General features: G+C 38.8%; 1 protein-coding gene across 10 annotated transcripts in view; it reads left to right on the top strand.

The window, feature by feature from the left end:
• FBXO38 (F-box protein 38) overlaps window positions 1–21,484 on the top strand; it is a 56,193-nt gene that overhangs the window by 29,623 nt on the left and 5,086 nt on the right. For 6 of the 10 annotated variants that reach the window (XM_038535089.1, XM_038535092.1, XM_038535090.1 and 3 more), the window contains 8 exons: window positions 277–419; window positions 1,297–1,507; window positions 8,801–8,920; window positions 10,217–10,396; window positions 11,923–12,660; window positions 17,738–17,838; window positions 18,057–18,159; window positions 21,220–21,386. In XM_038535089.1, coding sequence (XP_038391017.1) covers window positions 277–419; window positions 1,297–1,507; window positions 8,801–8,920; window positions 10,217–10,396; window positions 11,923–12,660; window positions 17,738–17,838; window positions 18,057–18,159; window positions 21,220–21,386 — 1,763 coding nt within the window. The remainder of the gene's footprint in view (window positions 1–276; window positions 420–1,296; window positions 1,508–8,800; window positions 8,921–10,216; window positions 10,397–11,922; window positions 12,661–17,737; window positions 17,839–18,056; window positions 18,160–21,219; window positions 21,387–21,484) is intronic. The other 4 variants (XM_038535096.1, XM_038535097.1, XM_038535094.1 and 1 more) reach the window with 4 other exon arrangements.

The following is a 21,484-nucleotide window of genomic DNA, read 5'->3' as shown; positions in this document are numbered from 1 at the left end:
GTTGAATAGACATGTAGGTTGTTGAATGGATCACATTTAGATTAAGTCTGACTTGGTTTCAAGTTAATAATTCCCAAGCCCGTATAACTCCCATAGTTTTCACAATGAAATTAGGTAAGGAGACATAATTTAGTCATCAAGTTTCTGAGATCATGAGATAAAATCAAAGTTATTTAAAGGAAAAGGATTTGAAAGTCTTTGTGACCTTTAACGAGATGAATCCGTGATGGAGAAAGTATTAGTTCAACTCTCTGGCCTTGTCATTTCTCTGAACAGACCACTCAAGATGGACGCGATTGGTCGATATCAACTTAGTGCGATGCCATGCTTTGAAGCTGGACTCCTTTGGCCAGTTTATTGAATTATTGCCCAGTCTGGAGTTTATTTCACTGGACCAGATGTTTCGTGAACCACCCAAAGTAAGTCACATTTTGAGGGAATTAGGCTTTGCTTAATTAAATACTTAATTTACTACTTAAGGAATAAAATGAAACCTATGTGATTTTTTTTCTTTCTAATAATATGCCTTTACATTGTTATAATTGGACTTTTTACATGCCTTCAGTGAAGGCATAAAGGTTATAATTTGCATAGCCTCTTGTTCTGGTAAGGGGTCTCCAGAGAAAGGAAAGGGAAAAGTAAATAGAAAGCTGTCTACATCAGTTCTGTAAGCAAGCGCAAAGGTGGAAATTTGAGCTAGGTCAATATTTATTACTCAGAGTAGTTAGTTGGGAGATTAAATCTCTAATTGGGAACCTCAGATATAAATAAGAATTAGGGATTTAGTTTGGAAATGTTTTATTTTGCTGTTCTCTCTTCTATGCAGTTGGAATCCTGGAAATAGTCTAGTTGTACGAAATGTTATTTTAAAATTGCTTGACAAAAAAAAAATTGCTTGACAAAATTTTTCACTGTCACTGTAATAAAAACTTAATGCTTCAGCTAATTATCTTTTCTCTCAGTTCTTAATGGTTACATACCACTGTTCAAGTAGCACAGTATAGAGGAGGAAGGCTTGGGATTGGAGGTCAGAATATTGGGTTTCAAGTCCCAGCTGTAGCTCCTACTGGTTTCTTACACAAACTTCTTCCCATTGCATTTCATCATCTGTAAATCCAGATCCATAGCACTTCGACTTGCTGGAGGTGTTGTGAGCCTCTAATAGGGTGCTTTATACGTATGTGAAAGTAGTGCCATGTAAATGTTTTTAGACCAAGATGAAATGGAGGAATATTAAAAATGAAATGTTGCATACTAACCTGAGTAAATACGCATGTGCTTTTGTCTTGCTTTTAGGGCTGTGCTCGAGTTGGTCTGAGTGCAGGCACAGGAATTGGGGTTTCCTCAGCCCTTGTTAGCAACCAGAACTCCAACAACGACAATGATAACAATGCCCAGAATAATGCCAACATCCATGATAACAATCACCATCACCCAGACGATTCAGATGAGGAGAACGACTTTCGGCAAGACCTGCAGCCGGGAGAGCAGCAGTTTGCAGCCGACGGTAACCCAGATCTTTTGTGAGCTCCAAACAGAAGTGATTTTTACTTTGGATTGCATTTCTCTGACCCTGTCCTGTTCCCTTCTCCCCCTGTTGCAGTTTGTGACTTTACACATGGGAGACCTGGTTGGTAAAGCAAATGGTAGGGGGTGGGGGATGAAATGTGCCTCTCTGCTGGCTTGTTTCAAAGTTATCTTTATGATGCCTCTTGTCCCTAGGCTCTGTAAGGGTGCTTACAGCATGGGAAGGACTCATTGATGCTGTGGCATTAGGGTACAGTAAGCCTTAGAGGCCTGGCCTGAGTTTTAACTTTTAGGATTTGAGCACAGGCACAACTCTTTATATCTCCCTGACCAATAGATTGGTAGATAGAACGTCATTGGGGGACCTAGAACTGAAAAAAATGAATAGTAGTCATGTGCTAGAACCTTTCACATAGCTTTCATCATTAAGTCTTCACAGACACCCGCCAAATTTCGATTTCGCTTATGTAATTACCCATGCAGTTCTTCAGTATTGACTGAATACCTACTATATCCAGCCTGTGTGTTCTTAGGCTTCATATGCCCCTCTTTTGGGGAGTGAGGATGGAGAAAAGTTGTTTTCTTACCAAGTTTTCTAGTTTCCCAGTTGGTCCTCAAGAACTGGGAAAGGAACCTCTTGAAGCCACCTTGTTTTTGTTGCCCCTTCACTCATTGTCTTCAACACCGTGATTACTGAGAAATGGAGTGCCCTGACGCTACATACCTGCTTTCATCATGAAAGCATACTGTGTATAGAGCATACTTTCCTTTAGGACTACACTGAGTATATGGGGCCTGACCTAAGAATTGTCTTCACTGTTTCACCTCACATGTTTGCTGTAAAACTCTCCATTTTGGCTCTTGGCAAAGTCAACAGTGACTCTTTTAAGAACGTTAGTGGACATGTCTCCACTTTCGTTTGGCATCGGAGCAGGACTTGTCATTGTTGCCCGCTTCTAGCTTCCTGATAATTTCTTCTCTGAAACTGTTTTCCTTGTGTCTCACTGGACATGCCTGCTCAGTTTCCTTTGCTTACAGCACCTCCTCTATTCTGCTTGGTCCTTGATCTTCCTGTTGCTCTCTGTACATTTTTCTCTACATAAGCTCCTTCAGTCTCATGGCTTCAGTACCAGCTATATCCTAATAAATTCCAAACCTTTGTTTGTAGCTTTGGTCTTCCAACTTTTTGAAGTAAATATGGTTATATACAATTCCATAGTTTATTTCCACACAAGTATTTTTAGGCATTTCAAACTTATGGTTAAATCTCTTCCCTGACATCTTCCCCCTAAAATACAAAAAGAGAAGTACAGAGCTAGCATGTGCTAGGACTGAAGGAGAGAGAGTAGGGTCAAGTATTGTCTCTTTGCCTTAGTCCTTGAGTGCCATTATACTTGTCACTGGTGCCATAAGGATCTGGACTCCAGAGGACACAGACCACCCATGGGAAATTGTTACAGCAGCTGCAGTGCAGACCTACCCAAATCCTTGGGACCCAGTTGTGGCTGGAGTGGATGTACTGGACAAGTGATAGTCTCCACTGGAAGTTAGTTGACCATAGGCTTCTCAGTACAGAATGGAGAATGCATTACTTTGTGAAATCGCATATTGGTGCAGCAGAGACCAAAATGTGTGCAAGAACACTGTATTTGATTTTTTTTTTTTTTAAGATTTTATTTATTTATTCATGAGAGACAGAGAAAGAGGCAGAGACACAAGCAGAGGGAGAAGCAGGCTCCTCACAGGGAGACCGATGTGGGACTCGATCCTGGAACTCCGGGATCATGCCCTGAGATCAAGACAGACGTTCAACCGCTGAGCCACCCAGGCATCCCAATACTGTATTTGATTTATGAGAGAACATCGGAACTTAAATCTACTAACGTTTGAAACTAGGGTTTTAGGAGATGAGAGACTTGCATACAGACCACATTTTGAGGAATATTATTGTCAAGTACACTATCTTCAAATGCTGCTAAAGACTGAGAAACAAAGGAACTACGTAAATGCCAAGATTGAAGAATTAAACAGCTTCAACCAGAGGAAGGCTAAGTAGAGAACTGCAGATTGTCATAAAACTTTGGTTCCACAGATCTCTCAGAGTTGGCAGTGTTTTTGTATTTATTATTATATTCCATACCAGGTCAGTTCTTTTAAATAAAAAATAAGGAGCTGGAGAAAGGCTATGTGACTTTTGATCAAAATCAGGAGTAGAGGGCAACCCAGGTGGCTCAGCGGTTTAGCGCCGCCTTCAGCCCAGGGCCTGATCCTGGAGACCCCGGATCAAGTCCCGCGTTGGGCTCTGTGCATGAAGCCTGCTTCTCCCTCTGCCTGTGTTTCTACATCTCTCTCTCTCTGTCTCTGTGTCTCTCATGAATACATAAATAAAATCTTAAAAAAAAAAAAAAAAAAAACAGGAGTAGAAAGAATTCAAATATAAAGGAGAAGCAAAAAAAATTTTTTTTAAATAGTGGGACAGATTTCAAACTAAAAGGGATCAGTGGGACTTGGTGTTTGTTGAATGACTGACATAGATGCTTCTACTCTTTAGGTGTGATCTTAATAATTTAAAAATTAGTTTGAAAGTGGTATTGACATGTTGACTTTGCTTAATTTAGAATTTTAAAACTTTTTATGCATGGGCCTCTACTTGGTTTTGGAACAAACCCAAAATGAAGCAGAGGCCCCTACTCTTTACTGCCATATTGTATTTAACTTCATCATCTTGCATGAAGTAGCAGAGTTTAAAAGAAGGGCATTGTATAATTTTAAAATTAAAATTTAATTTCTATAAGGTAAATGGCTTTATCAACTACTATAAGAAATCAGTGGGTGGGGATGCCTGGGTGGCTCAGCTATTGAGTGTTTGCCTTCAACTCAGGGGCTAATTCCAGGATCCGGGATCGAGTCCCGCATCAGGCTCCCTGCGAGGAGCCTGCTTCTCCCTCTGCCTGTGTCTCTGCCTCTCTCTCTGTGTCTCTCATGAATAAATAAATAAATCTTAAAAAAATCAGTGGGTGTTTTCCAGCAAACATTATCATTAAGGTAATATGTGATTTCATAAATATGATTTTATTGCTCTACAGAGTATTGATTTATCAGAACATTATAATTTGTTAAAGATATTATCATTCTTAGATTTGCATTTCCAAAATTTTCAGTATTTAGAGTACTTTATCATGGGCCAGTTATGTTAATTGAAAATTTAAGTTCATTACCTGCATTTTACAGCACTCTTAAACACAGGAATAAATGTTCATGTTTTCCAACAATTCACATTTTCCTGACATAAAATTACCATGTGTCAAAATCATGCTTCTGTAATTGCTAAAGCTTTTGCCAAATTATTTTAATATAATTACTTTTGAAGTAATTATAATCACAAAGCATGGTTTTGTGTCTGCATCATTTTACTGAGGTTCTATCTTGATTTAACACATAAATCCCAGGTGCTTACTACTTTTAAACATGGTATGGCCCTCTCCCCTCACCACTGTCCTCTGCCGTCCATTAATCTAAGTTGACCTAAGTGAAAGTGCTCTGCAGCCTTTATTTTTGGCAGTGGTTCTCAAACTTGACTGTATCAGAATTACCTGAAAGACTTGTCAAAACACAGGGTTTTTTTTGTTTTTGTTTTTGTTTTTTTAATTTATTTTTTATTGGTGTTCAATTTACTAACATACAGAATAACCCCCAGTGCCCGTCACCCATTCACTCCCACCCCCCGCCCTCCTCCCCTTCCACCACCCCTAGTTCGTTTCCCAGAGTTAGCAGTCTTTACGTTCTGTCTCCCTTTCTGATATTTCCCACACATTTCTTCCCCCTTCCCTTATATTCCCTTTCACTATTATTTATATTCCCCAAATGAATGAGAACATATAATGTTTGTCCTTCTCCGACTGACTTACTTCACTCAGCATAATACCCTCCAGTTCCATCCACGTTGAAGCAAATGGTGGGTATTTGTCATTTCTAATAGCTGAGTAATATTCCATTGTATACATAAACCACATCTTCTTTATCCATTCATCTTTCGTTGGACACCGAGGCTCCTTCCACAGTTTGGCTATCGTGGCCATTGCTGCTATAAACATCGGGGTGCAGGTGTCCCGGCGTTTCATTGCATTTGTATCTTTGGGGTAAATCCCCAACAGTGCAATTGCTGGGTCGTAGGGCAGGTCTATTTTTAACTGTTTGAGGAACCTCCACACAGTTTTCCAGAGTGGCTGCACCAGTTCACATTCCCAACAGTGTATGAGGGTTCCCTTTTCTCCGCATCCTCTCCAACATTTGTTGTTTCCTGCCTTGTTAATTTTCCCCATTCTCACTGGTGTGAGGTGGTATCTCATTGTGGTTTTGATTTGTATTTCCCTGATGGCAAGTGATGCAGAGCATTTTCTCATGTGCATGTTGGCCATGTCTATGTCTTCCTCTGTGAGATTTCTGTTCATGTCTTTTGCCCATTTCATGATTGGATTGTTTGTTTCTTTGGTGTTGAGTTTGATAAGTTCTTTATAGATCTTGGAAACTAGCCCTTTATCTGATACGTCATTTGCAAATATCTTCTCCCATTCTGTAGGTTGTCTTTTAGTTTTGTTGACTGTATCCTTTGCTGTGCAAAAGCTTCTTATCTTGATGAAGTCCCAATAGTTCATTTTTGCTTTTGTTTCTTTTGCCTTCGTGGATGTATCTTGCAAGAAGTTACTATGGCCGAGTTCAAAAAGGGTGTTGCCTGTGTTCTTCTCTAGGATTTTGATGGAATCTTGTCTCACATTTAGATCTTTCATCCATTTTGAGTTTATCTTTGTGTATGGTGAAAGAGAGTGGTCTAGTTTCATTCTTCTGCATGTGGATGTCCAATTTTCCCAGCACCATTTATTGAAGAGACTGTCTTTCTTCCAATGGATAGTCTTTCCTCCTTTATCGAATATTAGTTGCTCAAAACACAGGTTACTCGGCTTAGCTCTCAGAGGATCTGAGTTAGTAGGTCTTGGTGGGGCCAGATAATTTTCATTTCTAACAAGTTCCCAAGTGATGCTAATGCTGCTAATCTGGGACCACAGTTTGAGAACCATTGATTTCTGGAAAATCCTTATATGTAAAGTTCAAGGGTGAACTACATTGTGAAAAAAAAAAAACATGGTAAATGCCTTTTACTTTATATTTTGGGCAGATAATTGTCAACCACTAAATAATATTTCTGATACTAGAAATGGTTGCATATAAATCATTTTTGTAAAAAACTCATTAGTTCTCCTCTATTTTACATTTATTTTTCTTTTATTTTACATTTAATAAAGGATATTAATTTCTAATCAGGCTTTGTATAAAAGAGACCACCAGTTAATATATTTGTAAAAAAGCTCTGCCTGTGAAAAATAATTCTAAGCTTTTTAGCAAGACTTTATAAGCTTTTCACAGTCTAGGGCCCAAGCTGCCTTTTTAGCCTTGTTCTCATTTATGCCATCATCTCAATACAAACACTTGTTCTTTTTATCACTGGAATACTTACTTTTCTGGAAAATTTAATATGCTTCCTGGTTTATAGGAAATGTTACCTCATATAAGTGAAAACTTTCCTGCCCAACAGGAAAATTAGTTGCTCCTTTTTTGTCTATATTCCCTTTGCACTTGGACTGTTCTGGCATTTAGCAAGTCCTAATTCTGTGTATCTGACATCTGTTAGAACGTGTGCATTCTCTTTGAGAGCAGGGACTATAAATTTCCCATCAGCTCATTGTCCCTGTACTGTTGCAGGCTCAGGAAACAGATCTTTGTTCACATCCTCACAAATTATTAACTCTTTTAAGCCTTACTTCCCTCAGCTGCATAAATGAGGCTAGTAGTAATGTCCTTGTGAGTTTGCCATAAGAAATAAGGTAATGAATAGGAAAGCATTTAGCATAGAGCCTGGCATAGAGTGTATACATGTTAATTACTGCTGTTCATAATGATAAGAATTGAATGAAAGAAGAAAATAGATTGGCTTTTATCATGAAAGATTTCTAGACAGAGTCAGGCCTCCTTTGGGTACTAAATGAAATGTAGAAAATTGAGGGCTAGAGCTGGGCAAGAATTTGAGATGGGAGACTGAACATAAGGGGGATTGTGCTTTGGTGTATATTAAAGACCAAAGCAAACCCCACTGAATGGTATCTTTCTGTCGTAATCCTCTTTTGCCTTATTTGTTAACTGAATTTGTCTTGTCTATTTAAGTAGATTCTGTAGTTCTTTCAGGAACAGAATCTTGTTTTCGCTTTTGTTGGTCTATTCATTTCATCCAAATGGTTGGTTGGTTTACTTCCCAGAGTAGTCCTTGAGCATCCCTAAGCATTGAGGATATAGTGATAAGCAGGGTTGTGGCTGAGCTGTAAATGGAAAGATAATATGGTTATTGCTCTGACTCAAACTGAGGTCCAGCACAAGCTTAGGTTGTAAGAGGGCACTAGTTTATCTGCCACTGACTTGGGGGATTTGAGTTTATTCTTGTGAAAAGCTGGCAAAGCTGGGAATTATTTTATTTAGGTCCTCTTGGAAAAGTGACCATTTTTTCTTAAGAAGAGTAAGCTAACTGAAGCTTATTGGTCTGAAGTTGCTCACTGTGCTCATCTTCTGGAAAAATATAAATAAAATCACACATTCCCATTCACTGATAGGCACTAATAACTGTCATAAATTCTTTGATGCAGAACATTTGAATGATAGTAAAATGTTAAAAATGCACTTAGTATATTTGTTCGTAATCTTTGTCCGGTCTTAGCTAAAATTGGAACATAGCTGCCAGAGGGTAGGAGAAGAAATGTATGGTTAGAGCTTGCCTGCCCAGTACATCCTGGTGTAGCTGGCACATACTCCAAGACTCATTGTTTCTAAAATGACCATGCGGTCTTCTGGTAGCTGGCCCTCACTACTGTCCAGTAAATGGCCTAGAGGGAGGCCCACAGTGGCCTCCTACAGCCATTCCTGGTGACATTTTCAGGAAGGAACATGGTACTTTCTTCTCCCAGCTGTGCGTGGCTCTCCCTGCTTTCATCTTACAGTGGTGGGCTTGCTCCACCAAGTGCTTCTTTCCCATTATAATTGCCTCTCCCATAGAATAATTGGGCTCTTCTTGTTCATGTCTGTATAATGAAGCACTGTTTTAGGTGATCCTTCCAGCATGGGCCTAATTATCACAGGGCTCTTGGTTTCTCAGGGGTGCTCCAGATTTGCCTGCCATTGTGATTTTTTTAGACCTCTGTGGGTTTCACTTTGTGTTTATTTTTGTTTAAAGCATTAAATGAGATGGAAGACATGGTGCCAGAGGATGGAGAGGTGGTAGCCGCAAGCGGACAGGAGACAGCAGCTCGCAGTCAGCCAGTTATCCCTGTGGATGTTGACGAGGAACAAGCAGGTAATCATGTGACTCCCACATTGTGGTTGTAACTCGGGCCTGACTCAAATGAAGAAAGTAAAACACTGAGAGTGATTATTTTGTTAACATTACAGATAAAGATGTGTTATATGCTATTTCTTATTGACAGCTGTATTATATTGATGTTCTCCTTGCTCTGTGTGTGTGTGTGTGTGTGTGTATCTTATTAAAGTTTGTTATTTTTTATAACTGTGGCAACAACTCCTCTTCCTGTATTGGTGTTCACATATGGGTGTTTGTGTGTGTGTAGAAAGAAAGCACTCATATTTTTGATGGAAAAAGTAAATGACCTGATTATAGTTTGCTTGTCCTCTCCCTTCATTTTGGTGGGAGGAACAGGAATGGGAGGTTGATTTGGTTTAGTTAACAGACCAAGATCTCATCTGTTTGCCAGTGGGTGACTTATGGCAGGCAGGCTGTAGAGTCACAAGGCCCTTAAAGATTATCTGATACAACACCTTGTTTTACAGATGGGGAAACCAGTAGTCTTTCAGAATAAGTTTAAATAATGTGCTTAAGACCACTTGGCCAGTCTTAAAGGGACAGCACGGAGATTAGAACCCAAGTTTTCTTACTCCTGGTCTGTTGGAATGCTACCTTGTCTTTGAATTGAAAATATCTTTAACTGTCCTTGTTTTAAGTGTCTTACAGATGCAGTCACTTATTCAACAAGTATTTATTGAGTATTACTCTGTGCCAGGCATTGTACAGTGTGACAGGAACAAGACAGGCAAGGTTCTTTGGAGCTTACATTTTATCGGTGGAGTGAACTTCAGTCATTTGTCAGAGAGGTGTACTGCCAAGCAGAGAAAACATTTTTTACATAAATATAAACGCTCAAATAACCAAACTGTAACATGTATCTAGCATTTCAAGAATGTATCTTGCTACATCTAATGAGAAAGACCACTCAAAGAATGAAGAGTGCTCACCAGTCCTATAGGTTTCTGAAGTTCATCTTCACTTGCTTTGTCTTCATACATTTGCAAAATTGGGAAAGTAGGCTATTTTTAAAATGATTATTATGACTTACTTTGATTATTTTTAGGATGATTTATGTGACTTTTTCAAATAGTGAAAGTCCTAAAGGGGGATGCCATATGATCTTCTATTTTGATCTGCTTTTAGAAACGTATATATTCCATTAACATGAGTGATAAAGAAGGCTACATAGAACCAAAGCATCTCTGTGAGCCCAGATCCCTAGAAATATTACTTGAAGTGAGAGCCTTTCTTGGCAAAAAGTAACTGTTAGGCCTGTGCTTTCTGTTTTAGGACCCAGTGGTCTTCAGCGTGTAGTAAAACCAACTCCAATTACTGTTCATGATTCAGAGAGTGATGATGAGGAAGACAGTCTAGAGCTCCAAGAAGTCTGGATTCCTAAGAATGGTGCTCGACGTTACTCTGAGCGTGAAGAAAAATCCGGAGAGTCAGTGCAGTCCAGGGAATTGTCAGGTGAGAGATAATATTTTGCTGGGACCAGTTGGTGGGAGTCATTGTGAGAACTGATGGACACATGTGACCTTTATATACTGTGTCCCTACCACAATCTGTGGTGCAGTTAACATATCCTTATGGAATGTGACAGGAGGCGAGAAGGGCCATAGCCCAAGGGAGAGGAGAATTTGGGTGGCGCTCTCAAGGGCAAGTGTAGCACAACAGAAATATTATGGAATCGGGGCTCAGGGAAGAGAAGACGTGAGGATTGTGACTTCCACAGTGGAGGCTTTAGGACCCTGTGGCATCAGGGAATGAAGGATTAGCTAGAGGCCTGGGCTTCACATGGGGGGTGACTCCTAAGGCGTCCAGAGCAATGAGAAAACAACCACCCGGCCAGCTGATAATCTGTCCAGTTGTGCTTAGTGAATGTTGGTGGCTGATTTGGTGCTTGAGGGGGTCCTGCAGTGTCTTCTTACAATCCCAGCCTCCTCTTCCATCTAGTCAGCAGCCTTCTACCATTTGCCTCACCAAGAAGCTTTCATTCTCATAACCTTCAGGTCATTCATCTTCCTTGTCTTTCCCTCCCTGCTGTTTCTCAGAACTACACGCATACCACTTTGGGCAAAGGGTGAGGTTTTTAAAAATTGTCCACTAATTTCCCTTGGGTACTCTACTCCTTAATATGTCTGAATATTCAGTATACCCTTAACACTGGCCCTGAAATACATAATCACTTCTGTGTGGAAAGCTTAGTTCTTTAGACTTGGAATCACTTACTAACCAATGACTGATTACTCTATTCTTATTTTATTTCTTTTAAGAAATTCTGGTATCTTCACACTGGTTGAAAGGAGCTTTTATGGAAACTAAAATTTAGGAAAAGGAATGTGACCAGCTGACTAATAACCTAATGTTTCCGAGAAAGTTCAGATTCTGAATTTAGAAACTAGATCTTCTGTCAGCCAGACAAAATCTTATTTAAGTATTCCTTTATCTATTCATTGAGCCTTACTGTGCCCCAGGTACTGTGTTAGGTGAGGTGAGGGGTACAGACATGAATAAGTCATGATCCCTCTCTCTAAGGAACCTCCAATCTGGTTGAAGAGTCAGGTCAGAAATCTAGTATAATGATACTACAGGGCATATCCTACAGGGGCTTTGGGGTGGGGGCGTGCAGAAGAGATTGAACAGATGCACGAGGCCGAAGAATTGGTGAGAACAAAGGCCCAGCAGTAGAATGGCAAGGGTATGTTCAGAGAAAAGTTTGGGCTAGCGTGTAGTATGTATATCAGATGGGCCACGAACAGAAAGCTAGTTTGGAACTAGATCGTAGTGGGCCATGGAGGCTGAGCTGAGGAGAGTAAACCAGGTAGGCACTAGAGACCATAGAGAATTGTTAAGCAGCTGAGTGATACTGTCATCATTATACGTTAGGAAAATTAGTGTACATTGTTTCCTGTTCCAAATTTACTCTTGCCTTTTGTCCAGAATTTGTACTGAAATCTTTTCTTTTCCTCGGGCCATTCTTCTTTTTCTATAAGCAGTAAGTGGAAAAGGCAAGACTCCACTTCGAAAGAGGTACAACTCCCATCAGATGGGCCAGTCGAAGCAGTTTCCCCTCGAGGAAAGCAGCTGTGAGAAAGGCTGTCAGGTCACCAGTGAGCAGATCAAAGCCGATATGAAAGCAGCTAGGGATATTCCTGAAAAGAAAAAAAACAAGGATGTTTATCCCAGCTGCAGCAGCGCCACCGCCAGCACAGTGGGAACCTCCAGCTCACACAGCACTGCTTCTCAAAGCCCCGACTTTGTAAGGACGGTGAACAGCGGCGGCTCTTCCGAGCCTAGCCCTTCAGAAGTGGATGTGTCCAGGCAGTGTGTCTGCTCCCCCGGTGGGTCAGAGGACTCTGAGGCCATGGAGGAGGGAGATGCAGAGAGTTCTGTCTGCCCCAGATGCTGCTGTCACAGGCCCCAAGAATCCCAAAGGAGAACTAGCAGGTGTTCTGATGAGGAACGTCCTTCAACCAGCCGAGCCTGTGTTGTGAATGGCCCGGATGGTACGAGATCCGCCTTTTCCTTTAGGACTCTGCCACAAGGGGGGTCTTCAGGCCCAGCACATGATGAGAGGACTAATGGGAGTGGCTCTGGGGCTACAGGTGAGGACAGGAGGGGGAGCTTCCAGCCTGAGAGCTATGACGTGCAGTCTAATGAAGACTACCCTCGGAGGCCCCTAACGAGGGCCAGGAGCAGACTCTCCCATGTACCGCTGGTATCTGAGTCAGGTATGACAATGCTGCCAGGATTTAGCAACCGCAGGGTAGGCCTTGACAGGGGCATGAGATCGTTCCATGAGTTTTCTTATATAAAGCCAGTTTGGCAAATTGAATTCTATGTTGGGGTTCTGTGATCATACAAAGTTTGAACTAATGTTCAGCAGGGGTGGGGAGAAGACATGTAAAAGATCTTGTAAAATATCCAACCCAGGAAAAGTCAAACCGTTAAGCCTCTACGAGAAATATAACTGTGTATGTTGACCCTAATACAATACTCATTCTGATGTCTAAGTCGCAATGTAACTCTGCTCCCATCCCATTACTTAGGGAGGTTGTAACTCTTAGGGAAGCTTTAAACCTTAGCCAGAAGGTAAAGACCTGAGGTTGCTGGGGGCTGGGGAACATATCGTATAGGGTATACCCCTCCGTCTGCCTGTGCAGTAGTTAGTAATTCTTTCTGAAATCTAGTTTTGCTTCCGGATAGGTTTGCCAGGAGATAAAGCAGGTAAGTAGGTAGTTTAGCTGAGAATTATTTTTGAAGATACACCCAAAACATAGATATGTATATAATTTCATTGATAACATGATTTATGTCAAGGCTTTGGATTGGGTGGGGTAAGCACATTTCTCAAGCATGGTTCTGTTTTTATTTCTGACCTGGTTTTTCAGTTATATCTCCTCCTTTTATTAAGTCATGAATAGCTATCAATGAATAATAATATATTTTCATTTTCTCCAGGTCTCCCTTAATTTGAAAATCTTAAAATCAGCTCCAGAATATAGAGTTAATGTTTTCTTTATATACTAAATAGAGCTGATCAAATCACATGGAACTAAACTAACAAAAATAAGCTTTCAGGAGATAAATTTGAGACCTTATTTACATGCTAATCATAGTAGCATTAACTAACAATAAAATGAGTTTTATTTAAATATTTCCTTATGCTTTGCAAACACTAGTGCTGCCATATGACGAAAAATACATTTCCCAGCTTGAATTTTAAATGTTTTATCATCTCTTTTTTTAAGATGCATAAAGAATTCACCATTTTAACCATTTTGAAGTGTACATTTCATTGACATTAAGTGCATTCATTGAGTTTTTAATTTGGTTTTCAATTTATGGCCTTATATAGTGTTAAAACCCTGTTAGAAGCTAACATAGTTATTTTGTGAATTCTTATTTTGAGAATAAATACTTGTAAGTATTGTGCAAACATTACCACCATCCATCTGAACATTTTCATCCTCCCAAGCAGAAGATCTCTGTGCCCATTACATAGAAACTCCTTGTGATGATGCCTTTTGTTGCATGGTTTTTCATGTTTGTCAAGTTGGATCTACTTGTTTACCTTTATGATTTCTCTGTTTTCTGCTGTGGAAGACCTTCCTTAAGTATGGTTCAGATAATTGTTCTCATCTTCCCATTCTTTTATTCATTTGCCTATCTGAGCTCTTTATTTTAATCTGTGGGAATGAACTTCATTTTTTTTTTTATTCCAAATTGTCATTGTCACTGAGTTGTTTCAGTGCTAGTTATTGGCTTCCATTCTCATGTCATTATTTTGAAATGCTTTTTTATCATATATGTTAGATAAACTTAGTTTTGTCTCTGAGCATTCTGTTCTGTTCCAGTGTTCTATCCTCTTTCTTTATTCTTCAAAATTTCCTCAGCTAGTCATGCATTTCTTACTTATTTTTATAGTCATTTTTTTTAAAACAATTTTGTCAAGCTCCAAAAACAAATCTCGGTGTTTTTTCGGACTTCCATTACATTAACGCACTAAAAAGATAATTGTCATTTTTGTAGCATGGAGTCTTCCTATTTAGGGATTGTTTTGTCTCTGATTTTGTCTTTTGTTTCTTCTCTTTTGTAAATGTTTCAGTTGTTACTGTTTTTGCAGGGGGTGGAGGTTGTTTTGGTTTTGTTTTTTATATAAATATATCGTATTAGCCATACAGGGCTTTGACATATTTGTTGTCTCATGTTCTGCTCTCGTCTTTACCATTTCTTTCTGAATTGTTTCAGGACTAGAACCTTGCTTAGGTGAAATAATTATCTAGAAATAAAAAATAACTCATTTCTACTTTTTTAGGTAAATTATATCTGTTATCTTGTGATTTTTTTCAAGTTGAGAAGATTTCTAATGTGTATGTAGCTAATTGTACAGTAGATAAATTATTACCTCATATTTTTTCAACAGTACAAGTTTTACTTTCAGAAACAAGTTTCCTGGAGAAATGTCAAAGTGCTGATTTTAGTTTCTGGATCTCTTTTGGAAAGAAGAAATTATTTGAGTGGCCTTCAACTTGCTATTTTCGATCTAGCATGTTTTTTATATCTATTGGCCATTCTGCTCTTCAAAGTTTTACGGAGAAAAATCAGTAAAGGAAGAAACTTGATTGAGTGTTAATGGAGTTTTAAAAAATCAGCAAACAAAATGAGTTTTTAATTTGGTTTTCAGTTTATGGCCTTATGTAGTGTTAAAACCCTGTTAGAAGCTGACATAGTTATTTTATGAATTCTTATTTTGGGAATAAATACTTGTAAGTTGTTTGTATCCTCATTGTATACTTTATAAAATAAATATGACAAAAACAACTAACTGGATTGTCAAAGAATAGCATTTAAGATTAATATGATATGGTTCTCATAAATACTAACCTCTTTCCCTGATACCCCAAGACCGAATTGGTTTGTTTTCTGTGTTTCTGTAGCATCTTCTATGCCAATGTTAACTATACTGTGTTGTAATTCTGTGTTTTGCTGTCTGTCTTTCCAATAGACTGAGCTCCGTGAGGGCAGGGACAGTGTCTGGTTGTTTGCCATTTAATTCCCAGCTTCTAGCACAATGTGTTACATGATGTGGGGCTCAGTGAATAATTGTGAACTTAATAAGTGGTAGGAACCAACATATGAGGTATGTTGATGCTGGTAGATGTATGAAATCATCACTAAAAATTGTCCCTAAACAAAGAGGGAGGCATGAGAAAAAAATAAGATTAATTTTTTTTTCTTTTACATTGGGAGGCCTTTGTTTTTAATGCTTATAAAGTGTGACACAGATTTATAACTTCTCATAGAAAATATGAACTGCCAATCTGGGCACTCTGGAGAGCAGGAAATTTAACTTTTTGAACCCCATGTTCTGATTAGTTAAGGAAGAGAACATTCCAGGAAGGTGAAAAGTTTGGAAATCAGATCATAAAAAGAGAATGCTAACAGAAGATTCTGATTTCAACACTGTCATAAAGGAATGGAAACAGACCTGGTTTTTGTTTGTTTTCATTTTTCGAGTACTGGGAGACAAATCAGTTCCTATTATTGGTCATAACAGGTGTGTGAATTTTATCTGTCATGTAAAATGTGCTGCCTTTAGCAGACTCCTTGTCAATAAAGATAAATAGATTTTGCATGAAGTCCCTTCAGGAATACTATGGAAGAAGGCCTTCTGTGGGTTGGCTAGATTACTAGTTCTCATCTTTTCCAGAACCCCAGGATTTTGTTTGAGTTCAGGGTCCTCAGAGGATGTTCGGTGGGCAGAACTATTAGGCTCTCTTTTATAGCTTTCAACCAGAGCAGCTGCTTTCAGTTGGTTTGCATAGTGAGGTTTCACAAAGGTTTCAAGTGGTAGAGAATGTTCCAGTGTCTTAAAAACAAAACAAAACAAACAAACAAACAAACAAAAAACACTTGAATTAGATCCCTAGATTTCCAATCTAACCCAAGCCTTTGGGAATTTGCAATATCTGCGCCTTGTTTTCCCTATCTTTCTTTCTAATCTTCGACCTTTGAAGTTACAGAATTACCAGGTAGGATGTCTATAATATACTAGTGGTATCCAAAAGCAGTGTGGTGAGATTTAATTCATTAAGATCAGCCTTACTGCATTTAATAAATGCTCTCCTACAGAATGTTTGTCAAAAAATGAGGACAGTGATTTCTCAGTGTTTTGTCTTAGAATGTATATGTGCTTGTTAAAGTTTTAGAGATGAATTTAGACCTTGCATTTAAATAAAATCAACATAATATTTGCTTTTATAATTACACTGTCATGTTTTAGAACAACACTAGTAAATGTGTTAGGGTCTTGCTAACCAGGATCTGACAGATAAAAGACTACAGGTTTTCATAGTGATTGGTGCCAGATTGCCTGGTCTTGCCTCCTGATTCCTCCACTTAGGCTGTGGCAAGCCCTTGTACTGTCCTATGTCACTGTTTCCTTATTTGTAAAACAGAGAGTAATCTCAGAGGTCTGTTTTAAGGATTAAATTAGTTAATGCAAGTAAAATCCGTAGAAAAGTGCCTGACACACAGTAAGCGCTCGTAAATACTTGCTACTATTGTTATTCCATTTATGTATCTAATGCACTCGTTCAGTGAATATTGAGTGCCAATTTGTTCAGTAAATGTTCATTTTAGATGCTAGTGGCTGACATTGACACAAAGGTTTGAAAGTGTTGTCTTCAAGAAACCTTTAAGTGGAGAAACAAGTATACAGGGATTTACAGAACCACTTAGAGGGCTTGGGGGCCGAGGTGATTTGTTAGAGGAGGGGATATTTGAGCTCAGGAATGGGTAGAATGAAGTCAGGAAAGGATGTTCTGGGCAGAAGGAGCTAGAATGATTTTGACTTCAAATGCTCTGGCAGTGGCAGATGACTAGGACACAGTATGGAATAAAATTGAGAATAAGTATCAGGCCTTGAAACATATTTACTAAGCAGTAGTTAGTAATTTAAAGTTGTTCAACAGGAAAATGGTGAGTTTAATCCACCAACAGTATTTAGGATGGGTTGGTAACTGGAGATAGAAGTTGTTAGATTGTTGATAATGGCAAGGTATGAGAAGGGAAATCCTATTTGATGTCGATTGGTTTGAGATAATGCAGAGTGATCTTGTTTTGGAATAGTCATATGGAAATAGAGGTTATGTTCTATTGGGTTATTATCCAATGATATTCTGTTGGGAACCAAGTCATAGATTTGAGAGTTGCCTTGAGAGAGTTCATACAATATGCAGTTGTATTCTCTTGAAGGAAAAAGCTAAAAGCTAAAGTTTGGATTTTCCTCTTGCCTTTTTCTAGAGGTTGCCAAAACAAAGCCACGTCATGCCATGAAACGGAAGAGGACAGCAGACAAATCCACCAGTACCAGTGATCCTGTGATTGAGGATGACCATGTGCAGGTGAAGAAAAAAGCCACCAGTTAGCTTTCAGTTTCAGCCAAGTTCCTGAATAATGACTAAAGTTTCCATCTTTTTATATATATATATACATTTTTTTTTTTGCCCTAAAAGAAGAAATTGATAACAGCTGCTTCTTAACTTGTGCCAGTGAAAACATTTAAGGTTTAAAAAAAAAAGTCTGCCGAAAGATACATCTTTTAAAATTTTTTTCCTTGTAGGTCCTTGTATTAAAATCCAAAAATCTTGTTGGAGTCACTATGACCAACTGTGGAATCACAGATCTCGTGTTAAAGGACTGTCCCAAGATGATGTTCATCCACGGTATGTATTTAGGCCTCTGTCACACAAAAGCATCACGAATGAGCTTAAAGAATTAAGGACTCATACATACTACAATAACATTTCTTTATTTTTTCAAAGGAATCCTTATGTTGGATTATTTCTAATTCTGTCCCCGTTCTGTAGTTGTCAGGCAGTTGCTCCCTATTTGTTGTGAAGGAGCAAGTGCAGAGACTTCATCTTTTAAAACAACCTCTCTTCTGCTTTCCTCTAAATGGTAATTGCTCCTTAATCTACAGAGTAGATAAACAACATGTATGGGCTTTGGAGCCAAGTAAATGTCTGCTTGAATTCTGTCTCTACCATTTGCCAAGCTATATGATGTTGGTAGTGTTTTGTGTCCCTGTTGTCATGGAGTGGTAACTGCGCCTTATGTGCTTATTGGCTCTAAATTTGAAGGACATTGTCAGTCATAACCTCAGTTCCTGGCACATTATCCTCAGTCCAGACTCCCACTTTTCCCCTTAGTCCCATTGTCCTGTGTTGCCAATCCCATAAGCCCCTGCCATCTCTACTGATGCCTTTAATGCGTGTCCTTCCAGTCTGTTTCTACTTATATATATATTTACCTCTGAACAAATAGGAGTAGGGTATTATTTTGTGTGAGCTTTTTTAAAATTTCAGGTGTTTGATATGTCCATTTCTCCATTTTCAGTCAAAATCACATTTTGGTACCTATCCATGTAGAATTATGAAGATATGACATGTTTTTTGCTTTGGACAAGTTACATATTCTCTGGGTTCATCTTTTTTCAGTTTGTAAAGTGTGCATAATTATGCTTACCCTATAAACATCTGTGAAGATTTAAATACAATGATACATGTGTGTATGTGTGTGTGTATATATATGTACACTTAAACATAGGTCTTACCTCTAAGTAAAAGCTTGCCTAATATTTTGTATTGTATGAGTACTGCAGTATTCGGGGCTTTCTTTTCTTTGCACTTCTGTGCTACTTACTAGTTGTTTTTGATTGTTTTCTGTGTTACTATTAGTGAGCAAAACAAGGAAATCCTTACCAATTTGTCGTATATTAGGAGAATCCCAGAAAGAAGAGCTAAACTAATATATAAACACTACCTCTCTCCAGAATTCTAGAAAACTCTAGACCCTATGTTCACCCGTAAGAGGTGATACTTTACTCCATTCCAGTCAATGAAGTCTTAAAATACCTACTTAAATGACCATCTCCTTTTGGTGTTTCCTCCTAAAACAGAATCAGGGCCCTTCAGAAGCTCAGAGGTCATAACAGCAGGGGAGCCCAGCCTGGCTTAAGGCAGCACTCTCATCACTCTCCTCTGTGAGGTTTGAGTATCTGCCTCACAATCTTTGAGCTGCTTTGACTTCTCATTCTTTTCTTCATTCATCTCTTAGAGAATCTGATTGGTTTTCACTTCTGCACTTAACTCAGAGGATTCATTCTCTCCATATCTTCTCTATACCTAGTGATAGATCACGTGGCCTCAGGCCCTGCCTTTTGTTTGCTCTTAAACCAAATTGTTTACCTCAGCTTATCATGGGATCCGGGATCCTAGATAAGCAGTTCTGTCCCTAGACACCCACCAAACAGAGTTAATGGTGGGCGAGATGGCTAGTTGAGGTCTGAACTGACCTTAACCTTGTCTGGTTTTACAGGGCAGAGCCATTGAACCTCTATCATTATCTGATCCTCTCTCTTTTCCTCCTTTCCTGTCACCTACCCTGCTTCCCCTTCCTCCTGCCAGGTCACAGAAGAAGAAAATGAGTCAGAAAGGCAGAGACTTGATTAGCCCTCCAACATCAAGTTAGTTACAGGGCTCGACTGCTCAGGAAGGTGATGACATTGTGTCAAGGATGTTATAGAAGATGTCTTTCTGAAATGTTAAAGAGATGAAGCATATCAGCTCTGTGGTTTTATCATATCTTCCATCTTATTCTCTCTTGAGTTGGATGAGGTTGAAATCTATAGTTAAAAATTGGATCAGAGGGAACTTTGAGGTTAATAGAAAAGGAAAGGGAGATTTTTCTGAAGTTAGAGTACTCTTACAGTTAAATGCATTTATTATATAGCAACTATTTTTCTTTATATATAACTGGATATTTGCATGTTTGGCAGGAGCATATTTAATCATGTTTCAGGCCAGCATTTTCAATAGAACTCCTCTACAGTGTTGGAAATGCTCTGTATCTGCACTGCTTAATACAGTAACCACCTGTGACTATTAAACACTTGAACTGTGGCTGATAACTGAGAAACTAAATTGTTAATATTAATACATTATAGTTAATAGAAATTTAAAAAGCTCAGGTGGCTAGTGGCTACCACACTGGATTATACAGCCTTAGACTAAAGTATCCAAATACTTTGGGTCTCTTAAGGTTTTGCTTTTAAACTTACAATAGAAATTAAAATCAACTCTGCTCATTTCCTGTGGGTGAATGTATGATAATATATGTAAATTATTCTAGGTTTATTTGAACATTACCCATAAAATTGTATAATGTGATAGTTACCATCATTCATTCTTTTAAATAAATATTTTTAAAACGGTTGCTATGTTTAGGCAAGTTACTCTCTGGAATATGGACTCCTTTCCAGTAAAATCTTAGGTAGGAAAAAGTTCTTTGACATCCCTTCAACATGATAGTGACCACCTTCTTTTGAACAGGACAGAATGACTTTTTTTTTTTTTTTTAAATATTTTCTTAGAAAGCATGCACATGAGCATGGGCAGGAGGGACAGGGGAAGAGAAAGAGAAAATCCCAAGCAGACTCCACACTGGGTGGAGAGCCTCATGTGGGGCTCAGTCTCCTGACCCTGAGATCATGACCAGAGCTAAAGCCAAGAATCAGACACTTAACTGCCTGAGCCATGCAGGCGCCCCATGACATTTTCAAATCATTTTGATAACTGTTAGCTGTACTTTATGACAATACTTAATGTTAAGAGATGTTCATGTCTGTAGTATTCTCCTCCAAAGATGATTCAAGATGGTCTATACACTGCTGTATTATTTTGTATAGAATATTTGTAGAGCTTACGATTGTTTTAATTTTATAGCTACCAGGTGCAGGGTACTGAAACATTTAAAAGTAGAAAATGCACCAATTGTAAATCGATTTGACTACGCACAGTGCAAGAAACTGAATATGGATCAAGTCCTAGATCAGATACTAAGGATGCCTCCTGAGAGAAACCGCATCATATATCTACGCCCAATGCAGCAGGTAACGAGCTCTCTCTGCTCCTTTCTGAGGAATATTGCAGTTAATTTTTTTTTTTTTTAAGTCTTCTTTCTTTTTGGACTTGGAATTTATTCATTTGC

This window comes from Canis lupus, chromosome 4 (assembly GCF_011100685.1).
Source record: "Canis lupus familiaris isolate Mischka breed German Shepherd chromosome 4, alternate assembly UU_Cfam_GSD_1.0, whole genome shotgun sequence".
Lineage (NCBI taxonomy): Eukaryota > Metazoa > Chordata > Mammalia > Carnivora > Canidae > Canis > Canis lupus.
The sequence above is the reverse complement of the archived record's forward strand: the minus strand, read 5'-3'. Positions and strand labels throughout refer to the sequence as shown.